Source organism: Scleropages formosus, chromosome 21 (genome assembly GCF_900964775.1).
Source record: "Scleropages formosus chromosome 21, fSclFor1.1, whole genome shotgun sequence".
Classification (NCBI taxonomy): Eukaryota; Metazoa; Chordata; class Actinopteri; order Osteoglossiformes; family Osteoglossidae; genus Scleropages; species Scleropages formosus.
In genome coordinates this window covers 7,869,215-7,887,455 of record NC_041826.1, presented here as the reverse complement: position 1 = coordinate 7,887,455, position 18,241 = coordinate 7,869,215, and the positions used below count along the sequence as shown (strand labels likewise).

The 18,241-nt window shown below is 44.3% G+C and overlaps 2 protein-coding genes across 8 annotated transcripts; one reads left to right on the top strand and one right to left on the bottom strand.

Annotated features, from left to right (window-relative positions):
- Positions 1–1,458: 1,458 nt before the first annotated feature.
- On the bottom strand, positions 1,459–7,015 carry nup35 (nucleoporin 35). Of its 2 annotated transcripts, none has more exons than XM_018728889.1 (9): positions 6,877–7,015; positions 6,157–6,327; positions 4,515–4,642; positions 4,373–4,427; positions 4,102–4,243; positions 3,918–3,987; positions 3,466–3,594; positions 3,028–3,145; positions 1,459–2,724 (listed from the first exon to the last, which is right to left on the bottom strand). In XM_018728889.1, the coding sequence occupies exons 1-9, from the start codon at positions 6,887–6,889 to the stop codon at positions 2,714–2,716; spliced, it is 837 nt and encodes a 278-aa protein (XP_018584405.1). In that variant the 5' UTR covers positions 6,890–7,015; the 3' UTR covers positions 1,459–2,713. The 2 variants fall into 2 exon arrangements, with proteins under 2 accessions (XP_018584405.1, XP_018584404.1); XM_018728888.1 differs by having other exon boundaries at positions 1,462–2,724; positions 3,028–3,186.
- An 84-nt stretch (positions 7,016–7,099) lies between these two features.
- Positions 7,100–16,894, top strand: dnajc10 (DnaJ (Hsp40) homolog, subfamily C, member 10). Of its 6 annotated transcripts, none has more exons than XM_018728821.2 (23): positions 7,100–7,465; positions 7,976–8,294; positions 8,394–8,559; positions 8,688–8,738; positions 9,014–9,096; positions 9,854–9,985; positions 10,077–10,170; positions 10,249–10,326; positions 10,471–10,514; positions 11,108–11,236; positions 11,649–11,738; positions 11,824–11,934; positions 12,114–12,228; positions 12,326–12,453; positions 12,692–12,808; positions 13,658–13,759; positions 13,848–14,003; positions 14,108–14,241; positions 14,757–14,810; positions 14,948–15,095; positions 15,699–15,821; positions 15,920–16,036; positions 16,361–16,894. In XM_018728821.2, the coding sequence occupies exons 2-23, from the start codon at positions 8,073–8,075 to the stop codon at positions 16,370–16,372; spliced, it is 2,406 nt and encodes an 801-aa protein (XP_018584337.1). In that variant the 5' UTR covers positions 7,100–7,465; positions 7,976–8,072; the 3' UTR covers positions 16,373–16,894. The 6 variants fall into 6 exon arrangements, with proteins under 6 accessions (XP_018584337.1, XP_018584339.1, XP_018584338.1 ...); XM_018728823.2 differs by having other exon boundaries at positions 7,454–7,711; positions 14,108–14,235; XM_018728822.2 differs by having other exon boundaries at positions 7,454–7,711; positions 15,923–16,036.
- Positions 16,895–18,241: the final 1,347 nt, after the last annotated feature.

Here is an 18,241-nt window from a genome sequence, read left to right as displayed (position 1 = left end):
TAAAATGTAATTACTGGGCTGGGATAACAGGCAGTCCTCAGTAGTGGGAGCCAGTGAAGATGTGACAACGCTGACCAACTGTTACCTGGCAATGGGGTTTTGGTACGCGTAAGCTACATGCAAGTGTTTTTCCATAGTTCACATCCTCTGAAGAGCAAGTCTTAATGAAAATATAAAAAAAAAAACCCCACCCCCAAAGAGTTGGGTTCTTTGGCCAGTACTTTTTTTTTTCCAGTTCTCTAAAATTAAACTTTTCTCCAGCGAGCCAGAAGAGGAGCACAAAAAACACAGCATATCTGTATTTGATGCACGGTGCAGAGAGGACAATTTAATTAACTCAGGGCCAGTGACTTGTGTCAAATGTATGTCCCTATGAAAGCTATGAAAAATGAATGAGAAGGGTGCCACCTTCTGGACCCAAACGTTACTGCATAACTGCAAAAGGGTTCTTATTGATATCATGTAGAATCTGAATGAGGACTAGTCACTTAAGGTATTTCTTTGAGCAAATGTAAAAATACTACAAAAAAAGCACAAGTTAAAACATGAAATAAGTAAAAAAAACATTTTATAATATAAAAAAAAGGTGACCCATAAGGCAGACATAAGTGAGCCACAAATAGTATTTCCATAAAAATATCAAAATATTTATATCAAAACGTCAGTAACGCATTGAAAGCATTTCAGTACATTTGCTCAGTCCTTTCAAGGACACCTTAAAAAATAAAAAATAAAAAATCCTTTGGTTATAAAACAGTAGTAACAAGCTCACAAACATTGGCTTCCAGGTTTTTGGAAGCAGTGCGCCTAGGAGAAAACAGACAATCAAGACGTATTACATCCAAAGCTCCCCTCCAGACAGCGAACAGGTCGACACGCAGTGCCCAGCACACGCACCATGTGCCACTGACCTCCTCTAGCTCTCCTCATCAGTCTCAAGTGGCCGGGCCACTGTGACCTTCAGCAACGGGTTCATCAAGAGTCCGCTGTGGGGGATTTTAGAGATGAGCCAGGGGCTTACTTTGGATGCCTTCATTTCATTTCCCTGCTCAAACCTCCAATATGTGGTCCTGTTTAACTCGCTCAAACAGTCCTCGCAATCTACATACAGTATGTGTACAGAGACCATTCTACTAGGAAGAAGAAAACCAACCAAACAGAATTCATATGCTTCGACGCATGAGAAATGTAGACATATTGTCTTCACCGCTGACACTACAGACATGTAGACTAATATAGACGCCTGAACCCCACTTCATAATGACAGAAGCTAGATGGGTAGCCATAACCAAAATGGTCCTTTTTCCAGTTACCAACCCCTGCAATTTTATCCAATTTCTGATAATTGCACAACCGAGACAAGTTTATTACAATGCTTCTGAGATTTGCTAAACACACACACACACACACACACACACACACACACACACACACACACACCAAATCCTTGGCTTAGAACAAAGACAGTCCTGAAAGAGCTACTATATCAAAAGAATTGTTAACCAACATAAGGAAAAAGGGCAGTTTGTAATCTAGCACAACTACATACCACTGAATATTTTTAAGCCATTCAAGTCTGTTGCGAAAGAATACAACACCAAGACAGAATGTTGGACACATTGTTCTTAAACAATTTTTAGTATACTAAAATACTGGCAATGAATACAGTAATTCAGAGCAAAAACACAATGCAGAAGTTATGCATTTCAAATTTCCTAAGGTAATCCATGACTGTAAACCTCAGTGGTTCTCCATAACTACAGAAACAAATCCGGGCCTCCTGCACGTTGCACATTATCTGTGGATCAGTGGCTTTTGACAGCCTGTCTGAGAAAGGGTGTGGACATGGGCTGCGGCTGTTGCGGGATAGGGCCTGAGCTGGATGAGTTATTTAAGCCCTGCATACTGGTACTGTAACAGAAGCGAGGGTAAATGTTTCACTGACATCTATGGTACGGCAGCAAAATAAACAATGTCTCATGTTGACTGTATATAGTATTTATTACACAAAAATAAGACTTCAAAGATAATTCTATTTCCCCTTAGAATGGGCAGAACCCCATTAAAAAGACATATACACATACTTCAGTTGTCATTTAAAACAAAACCAAAAACATGTAGAAAACCTTGAAAGCAATGTGTTAGGAATTTAAAAATTGAATTCAGAGAAACAAAGTTTAAAATACTGACTGACTTTATCAGGCCACAAACAGCAGTAGTCCTTACGTCTCGATTTCAGAACCGCAGCACACTGATATGGAAGGATAAGGTTTCATTTCCAATATTACTGTTTTCTAAAACTGACAAGGCTTCATAAAAACCTACAGATCAGCAAAAAAGTCACCACCTCACCACACATAAATATAGTGTCATTTTCCCACCATTGCCTTTCACTCTAATACTCTTTTGCCATCAGCCATACAAGGAGCTATTTCCTAAACCCCTGTACTACCAAGTGCATGAAACCCAAACAATCATCCACAACATAAAGTGCAAATTATTACCATTTCATTTCTGTATTAAAAACCTAGTGAAGAATATCTGAATGTAAAAGCTGAACCAGGAGTGCTGAGTCAGATGAGTAGGCTTTGAGGATTGTTTTTCAGTTTACTGCTTTGTTACTGTAACACTGAAGCACAAGGCACGTCACCACCCAAACACATACTCCATAGCTTTCGTGACAAAGCTGTCATCTTTCCTGGGTGTCTGCTTGTCAGGTATCACCTGTTCAAAAACAAGACCGCTGTATTACCAACAAATTCATCAACTATCCACTCTTATGCCAGTTTAATGCTAATAAGTCTGTATTTGCCATGACCAATAAATCAGGTTAAGTCCCCTCTGCCCAGTCAGTCTTTGTTCTTGGCAATAAGCAGCATTACAAAGTCCAATCAGCAGTTGCATCATCTGACTCCTGTGTGTTCAAAGTTGATTCTTACTGTGTATTCGTATAACTAGATGACACTTAAACCTGTGTGCATGCGCACTGCTCTGCTAACCTTATGCCTTCAGAAACCCCAGTTGTACCTGATAGTCGCTGCTGGAGGCCTTGTAGGCTGCACTCAGGGGCCTCATGGCTGACCGGGGTGTGGAGACAGGGTGGTTGGGTGTGCCAGGTGCCTTCACCGGAGGGGTAAACACAGAGCTGGAGGAGGTAGACGCTTTATCTGCACCCTCCATCACATTCTGACAGGGGAGGGGAAGGTGGCAGAAAATTGCCTCTTAAAACTGCTGCAGGACAAACAAATCCACCTATTCACTACTCTGCTGGTTTTATCTATTTAAGGAAAAGTCCAATAAGTACAGAGGAACTAATTAGCTAAAAATGCCATTTCCCCTTAGAAACATCCAAGCTTTAGACTTTAAAGACATTCACATTAGCCCTTACAAAGGATGTCATCAGCATTCCTGTTTTAGGCACTGGACTAAAGAATGTGGGTCATTATGTGTGGAAAAACAGCTCACCTTATCTATGCACGGTTTCACTCCAATCATGATGGCCTCTCCAAAGATTTTCCCATCTTTACTGAGTGCCTTCCTTGCCTGAAGTTTAGACTGATACTGAATGTGCATCCAGTTGCCAGTGTTTGACATCTGTTTGCGGAGAGAAGGCCAGAAAAACGGCCAGTTGGAACTTAATGTGAAACAACCAGGAAGGAGAACAGGCCAAGTAGAAGAGTAAATAAAACAAACGTTTTAAAAAAGGCTGTGACATACTGTAGAAAAATATGTTGAGGTACCCAGCAAAATAACCTATGCCAAACATATGTGCACATACATTTTTTCAAATGTGTAAAGACACAGTCAAACTTTATATCCTTGTACTTCTGAGAACACCTTCCACTTGCTCAAATGGCATTATTACATAACACCATTTCTCTTCTGTACAGGTATCCTTGAGCGAGAGCAGCTCTTACCACATGCTTTAATATATTTCCATACTGAGCGAACTGCAGGAGGATGTAGGAAGCAGACGCAGGGGGAAACCTACAAAGCAAATGAAAGAAGCAAACACTCAGGCTGAGTCAAATCCTCTCTGGGTCATTATTCATGTGAAGCCAAGGACATTTCTACCTACAACAGAAAAGCATTGTAAAATACCCAAAAACAGTGACCCATGTGTCATCCAGCTGGTCCTCAGAGGACAAAGCTTCTCCTTGAGTGTAGAACGGATCGGCTTGTGCTGGCGACAGTGTTGATTTCCTCTGTTGCCCAATGCTTACAGGACTAAAGACATTAGACACTGTTAAAAGGGAATAAGAAAGAAATATGAAGAGGCTTTCTGCAAATATACCTCCAGGAAAGGAAGGTAAGGTTTTCTTTTTTATATATATTTTAAAATGAAAGTGGGGGGGAAAAAAAAAAATCTCACTTGTCCCAGGTGTGGCAGCTAAACCAGACAAGGGAGTGTGCGTCACTGAGAATGGCTGTAAAACAGACATTTCAAATGAAGACAACCACCAGAGGAATAAAAAGGATAAAAGTGAACTGAGAATAAGGACTAGTGCACTTACCTGCTTGCGTGAGCTGAGTGGGGACATTCCAATCCCTGGACTGGCGAGCTCATCATATATACTTCTGACTGGAGGGGCACCGCTCTTGTCCTTTGGCGTGGGAACAACTGGCTGTGGGGGTGACCCTCCTGACGGAGAGCACATGAACCCACAAATTAACGCATCTGTATTATTAAACTTTTATTTTGAAGTACTCATGTTAACATTCAAGTCCATAAAATACTATGAAACAGAACCAAACACCTGAATAAAACAAATATCAGTATGAAAAAGCCACCCCCACACAGTACAGTAAAAGCATCTAGCAGCAGTGCACTCTTTATACTTCACTGCACTGAAATATGACCCGAAATAAACTGTGACACAGCTCCCATTCATACATAACAGTTGTCACTAAGAGGGAAACTGATTTACAATAGCTGCAGCACTCTGCTATAGAGCAGGATGATTTTTTTTCCATGTAACAGACACACCTAAAAAAATCTGGGGTTCAGATACTTAACCAGTCAATCAATACTAGCATTTCTACACATTACATCAAAGCGTTAGTGTGCCATCAAATTCTATAAGAAACTATGTTGATTTCTTGCAATATAGTTGGCAAAATCACCTCTAAAGTGCCTTTATTTCCACATTAACCTGACTGTGCCTTTTTCGAGACCAATGCTGTTTGGTTCATTAGCAAGCTCTCCAGCTCTTAACATGTCTCATAGCATGTTCTGAAAGGTACAGCTCTTACACCTTACTCATTTTCTGGTTTGAAAAGAAGTGGTTAACTGAAATGTCCCTGACGTTTCACTGGCTTTTAGGGAAAACCACCAAATTTAAAATATGACATCACTGATTATTTTAAGATTTAGGCTGAGTTACAGGGAAAAGGCATATGTCAGTGCTGGCTGTTTGCATTTTATCAAACATGTCACACAGCATGGATGATATTTTGGATTTGCTTTGACATTTCAAACAATTACATTTAATCATTTAGCTGATGCTTTCCTCCAAAGCGACTTACAATGATAATGTTACAATTATTATTGACCCATTCATATAGCTGGGTACTTTTACTGGAGCAATTTAGGTACTACAGCTGGAGATTGAACCTGCAACCTCTAGGTTCAAAGGCAGCAGCTCTAACCACTACTCTACCAGCTAGACCCTGCCTTTTGACTCAAAGGTTTATGTTGTAGTTATCACTACACTACCAGCTGTCCCAATACCAATTAGAAGATGTCAGCTGGCAAAATGGGTCCCTTTCTCTGCAAGAGTACTAGAGGGTAAAATTTGATACGGAGGGTAAATTCTTTTCTCACTGAAAGGGCTGATAGTCATAACTGATGTTATGTTAAACTCTAAAAAGGCACACCAATCAAAGAGCTTCTGGAATTATTTCAGCACCGGAAAGGAGCTCTTGGAATACAGTTTCAGAATAAAAGCCGAATACACAAGCATAGAAATTCTCTCTTGTTTCTGCACGATAAAAGTGTTGCCTACAAAAGAAGCCATCATCCTTTCCATGGTGCATAAAGTACTGCAGATACAAGTTCTCCACTAAAACCAATAAAAACAGACAGATGGGCACAGCGCTGACAGCCCAATGGTACCACACCATTCATACGGTAGAGTATCACATCACTGGGCTCACCTGCCAAAAGAGGCGAGCGGACATCCATCCCACCACCAGTTCCAGTAAACGCCCGTGGCTGGGGGGTCACAGGAGCTGGCAGGTCACCCATAAGAAACCCAGGCAAGAACTGGGCACCTGAGGTGGGCTTGGGAGAAGTAGGTGAGCCCAGAGTCATCGGTTCAGATCCCACTAAAAGAGGAACAAAGTTTGGTAAGTGATACTCCTATTCGTGCAACCACAGAAAACATACATACATCTAATTCATTGAACAACTCAAGAACATGGGAATGAAAGCAGTTTAGCTCTGACGTCATCCTACGTCACAGCGTGAAGCCACGCTCGCGCTTGCGCTTCTTCTTGCATTCGCCTGAATACACCAAGAGGACCCAAACACACACGTGGTGTGTCCACAGAACAGCAGTCCTCCTACTTGTCTCAACTACACATTCTGACCTGCACTACGAAGTAACGGGTCTAAGCCAAATCAAACGGGGACAAGCTGCTGAGAAATTAAATAACTTAGGAATACGTAAGATAGATGCAAGAAGAATATATACGTCGTGTTCAATAAGATACTGACTCCAAGGCACTTAGCAAAAACAACAACCTGTATTTCCAATTTATAAATAAATTTAAAAAAAATAAGTTAGTCACGTTGTTGTTCAGAGACTCCACCGCGACTCGTATTCCGCATTAATTCACCTACTTTCATCTCAGCTCACAAAAACCACACCTTACCTTGATACTCCATTACAGAACCGTCGATATTTATACTACTAAAGTCCACCGCTTATCTAAAATGTTCAAGTAACCGCGAGTGCTGCTCAAATTTTCAAATAGTGGCGGAAATAGGGTGCGAGGCGGCAGCACTGAGGAACTCTGGGATGCGTGTGACGTCACAAATGACGTAGCGTGTATTGACCCCGCCTCATTGAAGTAGTTCGGCGTTTCAGTTGAAAGTTATGCTTTTCTGCTGGATATTTACGATGGATAAATTTAGGTTCTTTTGTTAGGTTATTTACTTAGCAGTAGTTATTCGATATTTATGGAGTTCACTTGACAGTAAGGTTCTACATTAATTCTTTAACTTTTTTAAATGTCCAAAGGACACGAATGTCAATATCCACTAGTTCTTTATTTTCGTACTTAAAAGTAGCCAATAGATTGCAAGCAAATGGCTTCGTTCGAGTCCGTTGTGTCTGTGATTCCTATTGACTGGCTCCTGTGGGTGTGGCGTAGCTTCCATACAGACTGGTCGAAAGCCATTCTTAACAGTGATTGGCTGCTTTGTGCATGACGTCGTGTCCCGGAGTTCTCGAAAAAACTGGTAAGTTATTGTCAACAGGTTAGAAGTACGAAATTTAAACGGATACCTTTAAAAGGCAAGTTTTTGATTGTGCTTAAACGAAAGTGTTTAGTTCCATTTTCTTTAGGTACAAGAAAACAGTGAACAAGAACAAGGTTTCCGGAAAGAAACTAAAGTGAATCGCTGACGTGAAGCACGTCGTCTTCGTTCATGATTTTGCGCGAGACAGATTTCCAGAGACCATTTGCCTTCCCGCGTTTGATTACGGTGCGCGCCACGTGTGTGTGTGTGTGTGTGTGTGTGTGTGTGTGTGTGTGTGTGTGTGGGAGAGAGTGAGTGAGTGAGTGAGAGAGAGAGAGAGAGAGAGAGAGAGTTTCATGATCGCACCCGCGCCACGCGGACTCTGGGAGGCGCCAGTTCTTCAGGGCCACCAGGTGTGCGGCGATTCCTGTGCATCAAGTAGCAGAGGAGCCACTGACTCCCTTGACAGTGTCATTCTTCATCATATCAGCTTTTTCTCCCTTACGGCAGCCTCCAGTGGAGCTCAGCTTTCATCGCTGAACGCCGCCTTTGTGGATCTGCCGGCTGCCTGCTTGGAAATTACAGGCAAGAGGCGAAGACGGTCGCAATGACTTTCTTCACACCAGAGCGAGAGCCCTGCCGTGTCTTCAAGAGGCCATGTGGCAACACACTGTTGGCTTTGATCATCATCATCGCCTCTTTGGTGGCAATCAGTTCCACCGATGAAGATTATTATGGCTTGCTGGGAGTGACCAAGGAAGCGTCCAGCAGGGAGATCCGACGTGCCTTCAAAAAGCATGCTCTGGCCACGCACCCTGATACGAACCCGGTGAGTATATCTACGTTAAGCAGGACACGAGTTAAAATCCTTGTAGAGCTGCCAGGCTCACCTTGACATCGGCATTTCGGTTTTTTGCCTCTTGTCCAGAAGAGCGAAGGTGTCCACACCAGGTTCCTGAGGGTTCGCAGGGCCTACGAGGTGCTGACGGACGAGGATCTGAGAAGGAAGTATGACAGATATGGAGAGAAGGGACTGCAGGATAGCCAGGAGATAGATGGATACAGAAGCTATGATTTTTACAGATACGACTTTGGTATGCAACATGAAATGAAATGTACCATATGCATTTTTTCTTTTGCATGATATAAAAGGCAAAAATAGGGGGAAAAAAATGAATTATAATATTACTGTGGTGCATTCTCTTGTGTTCCTTTCCAAAAGGTGTCTATGATGATGACCTTGAGATAATCACTTTAGATAGAGAGGACTTTGGTAAGTGAAATTTCTTGATAGAATTTGAAGTCTTGACTATAGTGTGTAATCTGTAGTGGCTTTGTGGTAATGTAGCGTATTTTCTCTATCTTGGCTAGAAATCCCGCAGCAGAAGATGGTCAATACTTGTCACTTTTTCATAACTCTGGTCGATTGATTGTTGTCCTACGTGTGCCAGCAGAATTTTTGAGGTAGAACAGCAGAAAGTGATATGAATTCTGTTGAAATGGCATTTTGGGGGTGGGGGAAAGAGCTCATTGTTGTTATTTTCTTAGACATGGCTGTGAACTCTGGAGAGCTGTGGTTTGTGAATTTCTACTTCCCCAACTGTGCTGACTGCCATGACCTGGAGCCCACGGTACGATCAACTCCCACACGCAAGCCTCTGTTCCTTCCCTCATTCATCCATAAATAATAAGAAATATGCAGGTGTATGGCATTTACATATTCGGTCACTTGCGTTAGCTAATCGGTTAAGTTTAATGTAAAGCACAAAATGCCTTTTTTTTTCTTTCTCCAAGAGGAAATCAAAAATAGTGTAGATCTCTTATAACGAAGACTATAAAGTCTGAAACTGTGAAATGATACATGCATGTCTATTCTTAATTTACCATTTACATGATATAGCAGCATTAAGTAAACATCCTATTGATTTTGGTTTGATAAAAGACTGATATCCTGTTACCGTGTAGGTTACTAGTTCACCTGCCACATGGTGACAATGACACTGCAGGATATTCATACTGACTTAGAACTGTATGATAGAAGAGGTAGTGAGGGGGACAAGTGGTTGTGCAGTGGTTAGAGCTGCTGCCTTTTGACCCAGAGGCCACAGGTTTGATTTTTAGGGTACTTACCCTAAAATTTGCTCCAGTAAAATTACTCAGCTGTATAAATAGTTTATTGTAAGTCGCTTTGGAGAAAGTCATCAGGTAAATGACTAAATAAAATGTAAGTGCCATAAATGCTTTGATGAAGCCATAGAACAACGAGAAGGGGATCACCAGTATCAGGATTTCAAAACTTGAGCTGTTCTGAATCAAATGTCCAGTTTCTGCATGCAAGCAGTGTGCCCAGTGTGGTGGTGTCCGGGGTCTGACTGTCCTGTTCCGCAGTGGAGGGAGTTTGCCAAAGAGATGGAAGGGCTGCTGAGGGTCGCGGCAGTGGACTGTGGGTACAGCGGGGATGTGTGCAAGAGAAAAGGCATTACCAGCTACCCCACATTTCTGCTGATCAAGGCTGGAATGGTAGGTGCACAGTGGGTGCGTTGTGGTGGGTAGGGTTGCTGACATCAGTCTGAGAAGCATCGTAACTGCCATGCTGGGTGACTGCCAACAGGATGAAGAGAAGTATTTGGGAGACCGATCGAAGGAGAGTTTGACCAACTTTACCATGCAGTTTGTGAAGAATAAAGTTACAGAGCTCTGGCAAGGTAAGATGTTTCTGAGGAAGGGGAACATGTGACAAATGTGCACTCCTTCACTGAAACGCGCTGTCTGAATGCCTTTAGGTAATGTCTTTGGGGAGATCGAAAGAGCCTTCGTTTCAGGAATCGGCTGGATCATTACTTTTTGTGCCGAGACTGGAGGTAAGATGCGATTGATCAGGAAGGGAAGGTTTTTGACATTAAATAATTAGTGGATGAGACCACTTTGAGCAAAGGTTTAGTGTTAAACCATGTGATGTTTAAAAATTAACAGACCATTGTACAAATTGTTCTTTTTTTTCTTAGACTGTCTGTCATCAGAAGCAAGACAGAAATTAGCTGGAATGCTGGTAAGCAAGGATGTGAAATGACGCAGAGCTGATCACCTGAGCTGAACAACACGTAACTTGTGGTGTTGCACATTACACAGTGTAACAGATCTTTTATTAAGTCTGTTTTTTATGTTTTCCATTCAGTTTCGTTAGATTAATCATCCTTTAGGCACCAGTTTGTACTTTGTCAGTTTTAAAAAAAAAATTCAACATTCTTGAAACTAGCAAATTCTTGCAAATTTTGGCACTGGGTTCCAAGCACCAAATGTTCCAGTATCTTTAAGGATCTAATGCTTTCTAGAATGTTCTGGTGCCTTCTACAATCTTCCAGTGGCTGTAAAGTATCCAACTAAAATTGATACTCTAGAAGAACCAGTGGTATTTTTGTATCTAATCATAATCAAGGCAAAAATTGACATAACTAAACTTTTTAAAAAAAAAATTTCCATTATGAATTAGTAATGGCTAAAATTCAAAGTTCTTTTTTTGCTGTACTGCAATATATAGCACATATATTGTAAATGGTTAAGAGCAGCCATTCCTTTAGGATCGGTTGTGATTCTGCTGTGGATTGATGATTTACTCACTGGCGTTGCTTGTTGTTCTCCAAGGATGGCCTCGCAAACGTGGGCTGGATGGACTGCTCCCGGCAGCCGGACCTGTGCGCCAGCTTCGACGTGACGTCCAGCACCACGGCCTACTTCTCCCCCAGCATCCAGACAGAGAAGCAGAGCACTCTGGTAAGAGCATGTGGCTCCACTTTGAAAGGGTTTCTTTGGTCTCCAGCCTCATGTGCTGCCAGTGATGAGTGTCACACTTTTGCACCAGGAATGGAGGTATCCAGTCTTATAATAGCAGATTGTATCACCAAATATATCCATTTCTGGTGCAAAAGTGACAGTTTTGCTCATCTGTACAGCTGGTTATATTTTACTGCAGATATTCTTGACTCGCATATACTGTACTGGGGCTCTTCTTGGTACCCTTCAGGTTACCAGGCCACTTTATTAACCGCTTTACTACCTGCTACTCTGTTTTTTTGAAGATTTGATTGTTGTTGATGATGTTTGGCTGCCCTCTGTAGTTCAAAACCTTTAAATTTTAACAATGACAGTGTTATAAGTATTGTATCAGAGGACTATTTTTTAATAGTTTCTTCAGAGCCTGGACACAAAGGAGATCTACTCTGAAGTGCTGCAAAGGATGCCAGATGTGGAAACACTTACAAAGGACATTTTTTCAGTAAGAGGGAACACCTGCATGACTGTCACCGGCGTCAATGAGATGCTGTAGCTGAGCGAGTGTCTTCTGGATGTCTTCGCTTTAGGATAAAGTGGCTCGCCATCGCTGGCTAGTCAGCTTCTCCTTTGGACAGGCAGGCTTGGCATCTCACAAGTACAAAAAGCTGAAAGTACTTCTGAAGGATTTGCACATCCAGGTAAACCTGCCATCGGCACTCACTAATAAAGAACAGTAAGTCACAGTAGTTGGTGAATAAAAAAGTTTCCTTTTAAACAAGATTTAAAAGAAAAAAAAAAAGCTTGCAGATGTAAATAAAATAGTGACTAAGGCTTCAATCTGTGCATCATGTGCAGTTAGTTTTGTCTTCCTGCTCAGGTGGGGAAGGTTGACTGCATCACACAGGCTGAGCTCTGTGGCTCCCTCTACATCCAGGAGCCCAGCATTGTGGTCTTCAAGGGACTTGGCATCAATGAGTTTGAAATCTACCATGGTCAGTGCCTCCTCATCAAACGGCCTTCCGGCACTGTGTATGTAATTCACGTCTGTGCACAGAGCTGATACGTCCTTGTTTCCGCTGGACTGCACAGGGGGTGACATGCTGTATGAAGTTGCATCCTTTGCGAAGGACAGTGTCCGTGCCCATGTGACAACCCTGAGGCCAGGACACTTCCCCAGTGACCGGAAGGAACCCTGGCTGGTGGAATTCTTCATTCCAGTGAGGCTCACCATCCCTCAGGCACATATACATACATACATACATACATAAACACACACACACACACACAGCCTAGTCTTCCTCAGGTAAGAACTGCTGTGTTACTATAGGTCACTGACTGTAGGTGGATGTATTCATAGCAGTGGATGAGGTGTTGATGCACCCTGGGGGTGGGGGTATATAGAGGGGTATGTCAGGAACCCTCTCTGACCAGATTTTGGCTGATGCTCTATCGCAGCGCTGTCCTCCATGTCACACTCTCCTCCCCGAGCTTAGAAAGGCTTCCGTCCAGCTGTTTGGACAGGTCAAGTTCGGCACCCTGGACTGTACCGTGCTCAAGGAGCTCTGCCGCAAGGTGAGGAACACAATCAGAATGGAACAGGAATGTTGCCCATTACCAAATGTTGGCTGTCCATAACATAACAATAATAGCATGCAGTTCATTTGTTCATCCATGCATTATCAGCAAGCACTTGCCCGAGTGAGGGCAATAGCAGTCCAGAGCCTGTCTGGGGATCAAGCAGGGTACACTTTGGGTGGAACACCAGCCCATAACAGGGTGGCCACAGACACTCAGGGAATCACACACTATGGGCAGTTTGGTGTCACCAGTCCACCTGAAACGCATCTTTGGACTGTGGGAGGGAAACGGGAGAGACATGCAAGCTCCACATCTGAAGCCACAGCCCAGAAGCTGTGAGGCACCTGGGCTACCTGCAGAAGGACTGCTGCCCGCAAACAAGAGCCTTCATACAAGCACACGCTCACACCGTCAGTAGTTTAGGACCTTTTCTTGCTGTCTGTCACATGTAATTCTCCAAGATGGAGTGCGTGGCTCGGTGGAGTTAGACGCCTCTGCTTCTCATCTCCACTCTTGGCTAATAAAGAGCAGGCGACAGTTGGGCGGGAGCCCAAGGAGTGTCGCAGCTCTCTGGAATGTGACAGCAAATTGTTGTGTAAATTACACAGGGAGGCGTGTAGCGCGCGGCACTCAAAACTCTTTCAGGGCTGCCACTGCCTGTAACGCATTAGCGCAGGGCACCTCTGTCCATCCTCGGTGCTGAGAGGTGGGGGGGTTGAGGTGGGGGGTGTCAGTGCATGGTCGATGAATGATGTAGATGCAGCTGTGATGCAACTTTGACATGATGAGTAAAATAAGGGAGGGGACACTGCGGTTCAATAGGACCACGTTCGCTGTTTGCAGCACAACATCCGCTCCTACCCCACGATGGTGCTCTTCAACCAGTCCAGCATCCACGGGTACGAGGGCCGCCACTCAGCCGAAGGCATTGTGGACTTCGTTGAGGTGAGGAGGCCACTCTGTGAGTAGTGTATGGTCTGCGAGTGGCTGGAAATGGCCTTCCTTTCTCTGACACGTCTGCCCCCCCCCGCAGCACCTCGTCAATCCTGTGGTGGTCACCCTAACGCCAGACACCTTCCAAAAACTGGTGAAGCGCAGGGAGTCCACCGAGGCATGGCTGGTGGACTTCTACGTGCCCTGGTGTGGGCCCTGCCAGGCTCTGCTTCCTGAGTGGAGGAAGGTTGCCCGGGTACGAGCCCTTGTGTTCATTAGTTTGCTACCTAGGTCAATGTTTGTGCTGTCACGAGTCAGATGGCAGCTTTTTGTGTCACCCGTCACTGTGTGTGTCTCCAGATGTTCAGCGGCATTGTCAGGGTGGGCACTGTGGACTGTGGCAAGTACCAGTCCTTCTGTGAGCAAGAGGACGTCCAGGCCTACCCCGAGATCCGGCTCTTCCCACAGAGCGGCAGTCACCCGGACCGGTACCAGTCAGTACCATTGATTTCTAGTCTTTGATGTCTTCATGTCAGTACAAGAAGAAAGGCGCAGATAACACAACGCAACACAATTTTCAAAGTTCTTAGTTGTGTCAAATTTTGCCTTGAATATGATTAGCTACAAAAATACCACTAGTTCTGACACTAGAGTGTCAGTTTTAGTTGGGTACTTTACAGCCACTTGAAGATTCTATGAAGTACCATAACATTCTAAAAGGTACTGGAATATTTGCTGTTTGGAACCTGGTACCAAAATTCACCAAAACTTGCTCAATTCAAGAATGTGGAATGTTTTTCTGGAAACTGACATATGGTACGAACGAACACCAAAAGTATGTTTAATGTAACAAAAGTGAATGGAAAATGCAAGAAATAGACATAAAAAAGTTAGTGATACATTGCGTAATAACTAATGAGTGTGTGTACATGGTTGGTGTGGTGGGAGGTGTTGGAGCGATGATGTGACGTGTGCTGATTCCTGAACCTGCTCTGCTGCTTTGGAACAGGAGCTACGGTGGCTGGAGCCGGGACGCCGCCTCGCTCAGAACCTGGGCTCTAGAGTAAGCAGCGCTTCTCCTTCTTCCTTCCAGCTTCTGGTACGGAACCGTGAGCCATCCAGATGGAATTAAGACTTGCTGCGGCGTGACGAAAAGATGCACTTACTGCTGTTTTAGTGGAAGAGTTGTGTCCTTCTCAGGTCACTGCCCCGGGCGTCTGAGGATCTGAGCCCCGAGGACCTCCGCAAGCACGTTTACAGCGGCAAGGAGCACTGGGTGCTGGACTTCTCTGCCCCGTGGTGCGAGCCCTGCCAGGACTTTGCCCCGGAGTTCGAGCTTCTCGCTCACGTAGGTCAACGCTTTTCAAAGCCTCTTCTGCACCCGTTCAGTCTTTCACTTCAGATTCTCACTTCACAGCCCCTGTGGCGTTGACACTTATTCATTTGGCCGATGCTTTTCTCCAAAGCAGCTTACAGTGTTAAACTGCATACAGTGATTTACCTATTAATACAGCAGGGTCATTTTACCATATCAGTTCAGGGCAAGTATGTTGAACAGGGGTGCTGCAGCAGGAGGTGGGGTTCAAATCTGGGACCTTCAAGTAAAAAGCAGTGGCTTTCACCACGACACTACCTACTCACTCACGCAACAAAATAATTTTTAGAAAACGGAAAAAATGGTACTAACCATTTGATAATAACCTAATAGGATAGTAACAAATCTGGTTTTAAAACTGCTTATGTTAAAATAAGCAATAAATATAAAATGGATGACGTAAATGCTGCTTTTCCATCACAGGTGGTGACTAACCACTACCCCACCTGCTGCCCTCTATGTTAAGTGATTTCCCCCCTGTCACGATAATCTTTGTGCTTCGCTCGCTTATTACTTGTCATCCTTGGTGAACCCCCTTGACATCCCTCTGATGTGTGGGTTATTTGGGCTGCACAGATGATGAAGGGCAGTGTGAGAGCAGGAAAGGTGGACTGTCACACTCACTCGCAGGCCTGCGAGAAGGCAGGCATCAAGAGCTACCCCACTGTACGCTTTTACCCCTACCTGGGGTCAAGTAAGGTAAGCGGCGCCAGCCTTTCCACCCACGTGGATCCCGCCTGCGTGCTATCTGTCCGCCAGAGCTGCCCTAATCCCGGCACCCGTGTCACCTGTCGCAGCAGGACCAGGCGGGAGAGCCCATAAACAGCAGAGATGCGAGCGGTATGGCGGACGCTCTGAGACGGCACCTCCGGCAGCTATCTGCTCGTTCTCCGAGAACATCCGCCAAAGTCAAGGTAAGCCTCTTATGTAACCTCGCAATTACCACGGTTTTTAATCTCACCTAGCTAGACGGGGGTGCTCTGAGTAAGACGCGTCAAGACCCAAGGGCTGCTCCAAAGCTGACGCGGGACTGGGATCAGCGGGCTTCATTAAACACGCTTTCTGCTCTCACACTCCTCCGCTTTAATGAGTTGTACAAATCCCGCAGCATTATTTGCGTTGCTGTCCTTCCGTTTGAAGGCAGAACATCTTCACAACACATGAATTAAACATACTGGACACACTTCTTTTAGCTGTTAATTTTTTTTTTTCCTCCCGACTGGTTGTCTTCTTAACAGGATGAACTGTAGTTGGGAGATGATGGAGTCCAGGTGACCACCTCCAGACGTTCAAGAGGACGTGACGATTGGCTGGACTCCTTTGCTACTGTGTCACTTTGTGACCTCACTGCACCACTGGACCTCTGCTTTACTGTAGAGCAGGGTGCGTTTAAGCACGGTGTTCCTCTTGTGATAAAATCCTGCGCAAATTACGTCCGTATGGAATGGTGTGTACACGGAGTGTATGGACTGAGTGTCTTCAGCTCCTTTCACATGACAGCTTGCTCTAATGTGCCTGTTGCGTCAGAGGCACTCATTTGTTGACCTGTGGTTACCATGACAACGTTTGTCCTGAAGAGTGAGACGTCAGTGTACATTACACATGTACTTACTTGACAAGGGTGAAAATTTCCTGAAGGATCTGTATGTTTACTGCCAGTCAGTAATATTAAAATCTGCATGTTTTTCTGACACTCCATACGTGTAATATTCACAGATTTGTCTCACCAGGCACTCCGTCTCTTTCTTAATTTAAATTTTGCAATGATACTGTTTCCACCGTAGTTAACCTCTGCAATTTAAGTAGCAGAACAGCATTAATACACTCTGCATTTTTGGTCATTCTCTTGTCGACCATCAGTTTAAATGAAATTTTCCGTAATGATTGTTTTGAGGCAGTGTTAGTTACGACTGCTGTTGCCGTTCCCTCAGGGTCGTTACTTTTTAACCTGTCATCGAATAAGTATTTACTTAAACATTTACATTTATTCATTTAGCAGATGCTTTTCTCCAAAGTGACAGACATGTCAGCAAAAATACAATTTGTACATTACATTAGGAGAGAGACATAGCTGCACACATGCGATTCTTCAGTAAACCTAGTTTGTTGCTTTCCACTTGATGCACAGATGTTCATCGCTCGAGTAGGTGCATAAAACGCAGGATAGATGAATCCTGATCACCTTCCTACAATTTTTTTAAAAACTTATTAGATACACAAACATTTACACAGCCGCTACTCCTATATTGTATGTAAAGGTTTATCAGGGGATGATCATGAAGTTACAGCGCGTGAACATTTACACCTTACATGAGCTGGAGAGATCCTGGGCGAAGTCAGTTGGGAAAAGATGAGTTTTCAGACCCTTCTTGAATGTAGACAGAGTTTCAGCAGTTCTGAGAGAGAGAGGGAGGTCATTCCACCGCAACGGAGCCAGAACTGAGAAACTCCATGCTTTTTGTGCGGGGGACCACCAAGCGAGCAGAAGTAGACGAGTGAAGGGGTCTGGCTGGGGTGTAGCGGTTGATCAAGTCTTGTACATAGCTGGGAGCAGTTTTATTGATGCATTTGTAGGCAATAACCAGGGTCTTGAATTTGATCTGGGCAGCTATAGGAAGCCAGTGCAGAGAAACGAGTAGAGGAGATGCATGGGAACGCTTTGGCAAATCAAACACAACTCGGGCAGCAGCTACAGAGGTTTGATGGCAGTAGTGGGAAGGCCAGACAGGAGAGAGTAGCAGTAGTCCAGATGGGATGTCACCATGGTCTGGGCAAGTAGCTGTGCAGAGTCTGTTGTTAGGTAGGTACGGATCCTGCTGGTGTTATGCAGGATGTATCTGCAGGTCTGGGTTGTAGCTTTGGTGTGCTGAGAGGAAGACAGACTTGAGTCAATCATCACTCCCAGACTCTTAGCCGAGGAGGCAGGCAAAATGAGTGAGTTGTCCAGTTTGATCGATAGATCGTGACAGGAGGACAGGCCAGCTGGGAGAGGTTGAGTTGTAGGTGGTGATCGAACATCCATGCAGAGATGTCCGACAGGCAGGCAGCAACGTATGCGGAAATGTCTGATGCTCCAGGTGGAAAGGAGAGGAAGAGCTGGGCATCATCAGCGTAGCAGT

Excerpts from the sequence above, each read along its gene's own strand:
- nup35 (XM_018728888.1), bottom strand. Across the intron at positions 3,988-4,101 it reads ACATGGGTCACTGTTTTTGG|GTTTCCCCCTGCGTCTGCTT; the intron begins GTATTTTACAAT and ends TTTGCTTTGTAG. Across the intron at positions 3,187-3,465 it reads TGAAACCGTGCATAGATAAG|AATGTGATGGAGGGTGCAGA; the intron begins GTGAGCTGTTTT and ends CTCCCCTGTCAG.
- dnajc10 (XM_018728821.2), top strand. The coding sequence starts at position 8,073 with ATGACTTTCTTCACACCAGAGCGAGAGCCCTGCCGTGTCTTCAAGAGG. Across the intron at positions 12,809-13,657 it reads TCAAGGAGCTCTGCCGCAAG|CACAACATCCGCTCCTACCC; the intron begins GTGAGGAACACA and ends CGCTGTTTGCAG. Across the intron at positions 14,004-14,107 it reads AGTGGAGGAAGGTTGCCCGG|ATGTTCAGCGGCATTGTCAG; the intron begins GTACGAGCCCTT and ends GTGTGTCTCCAG.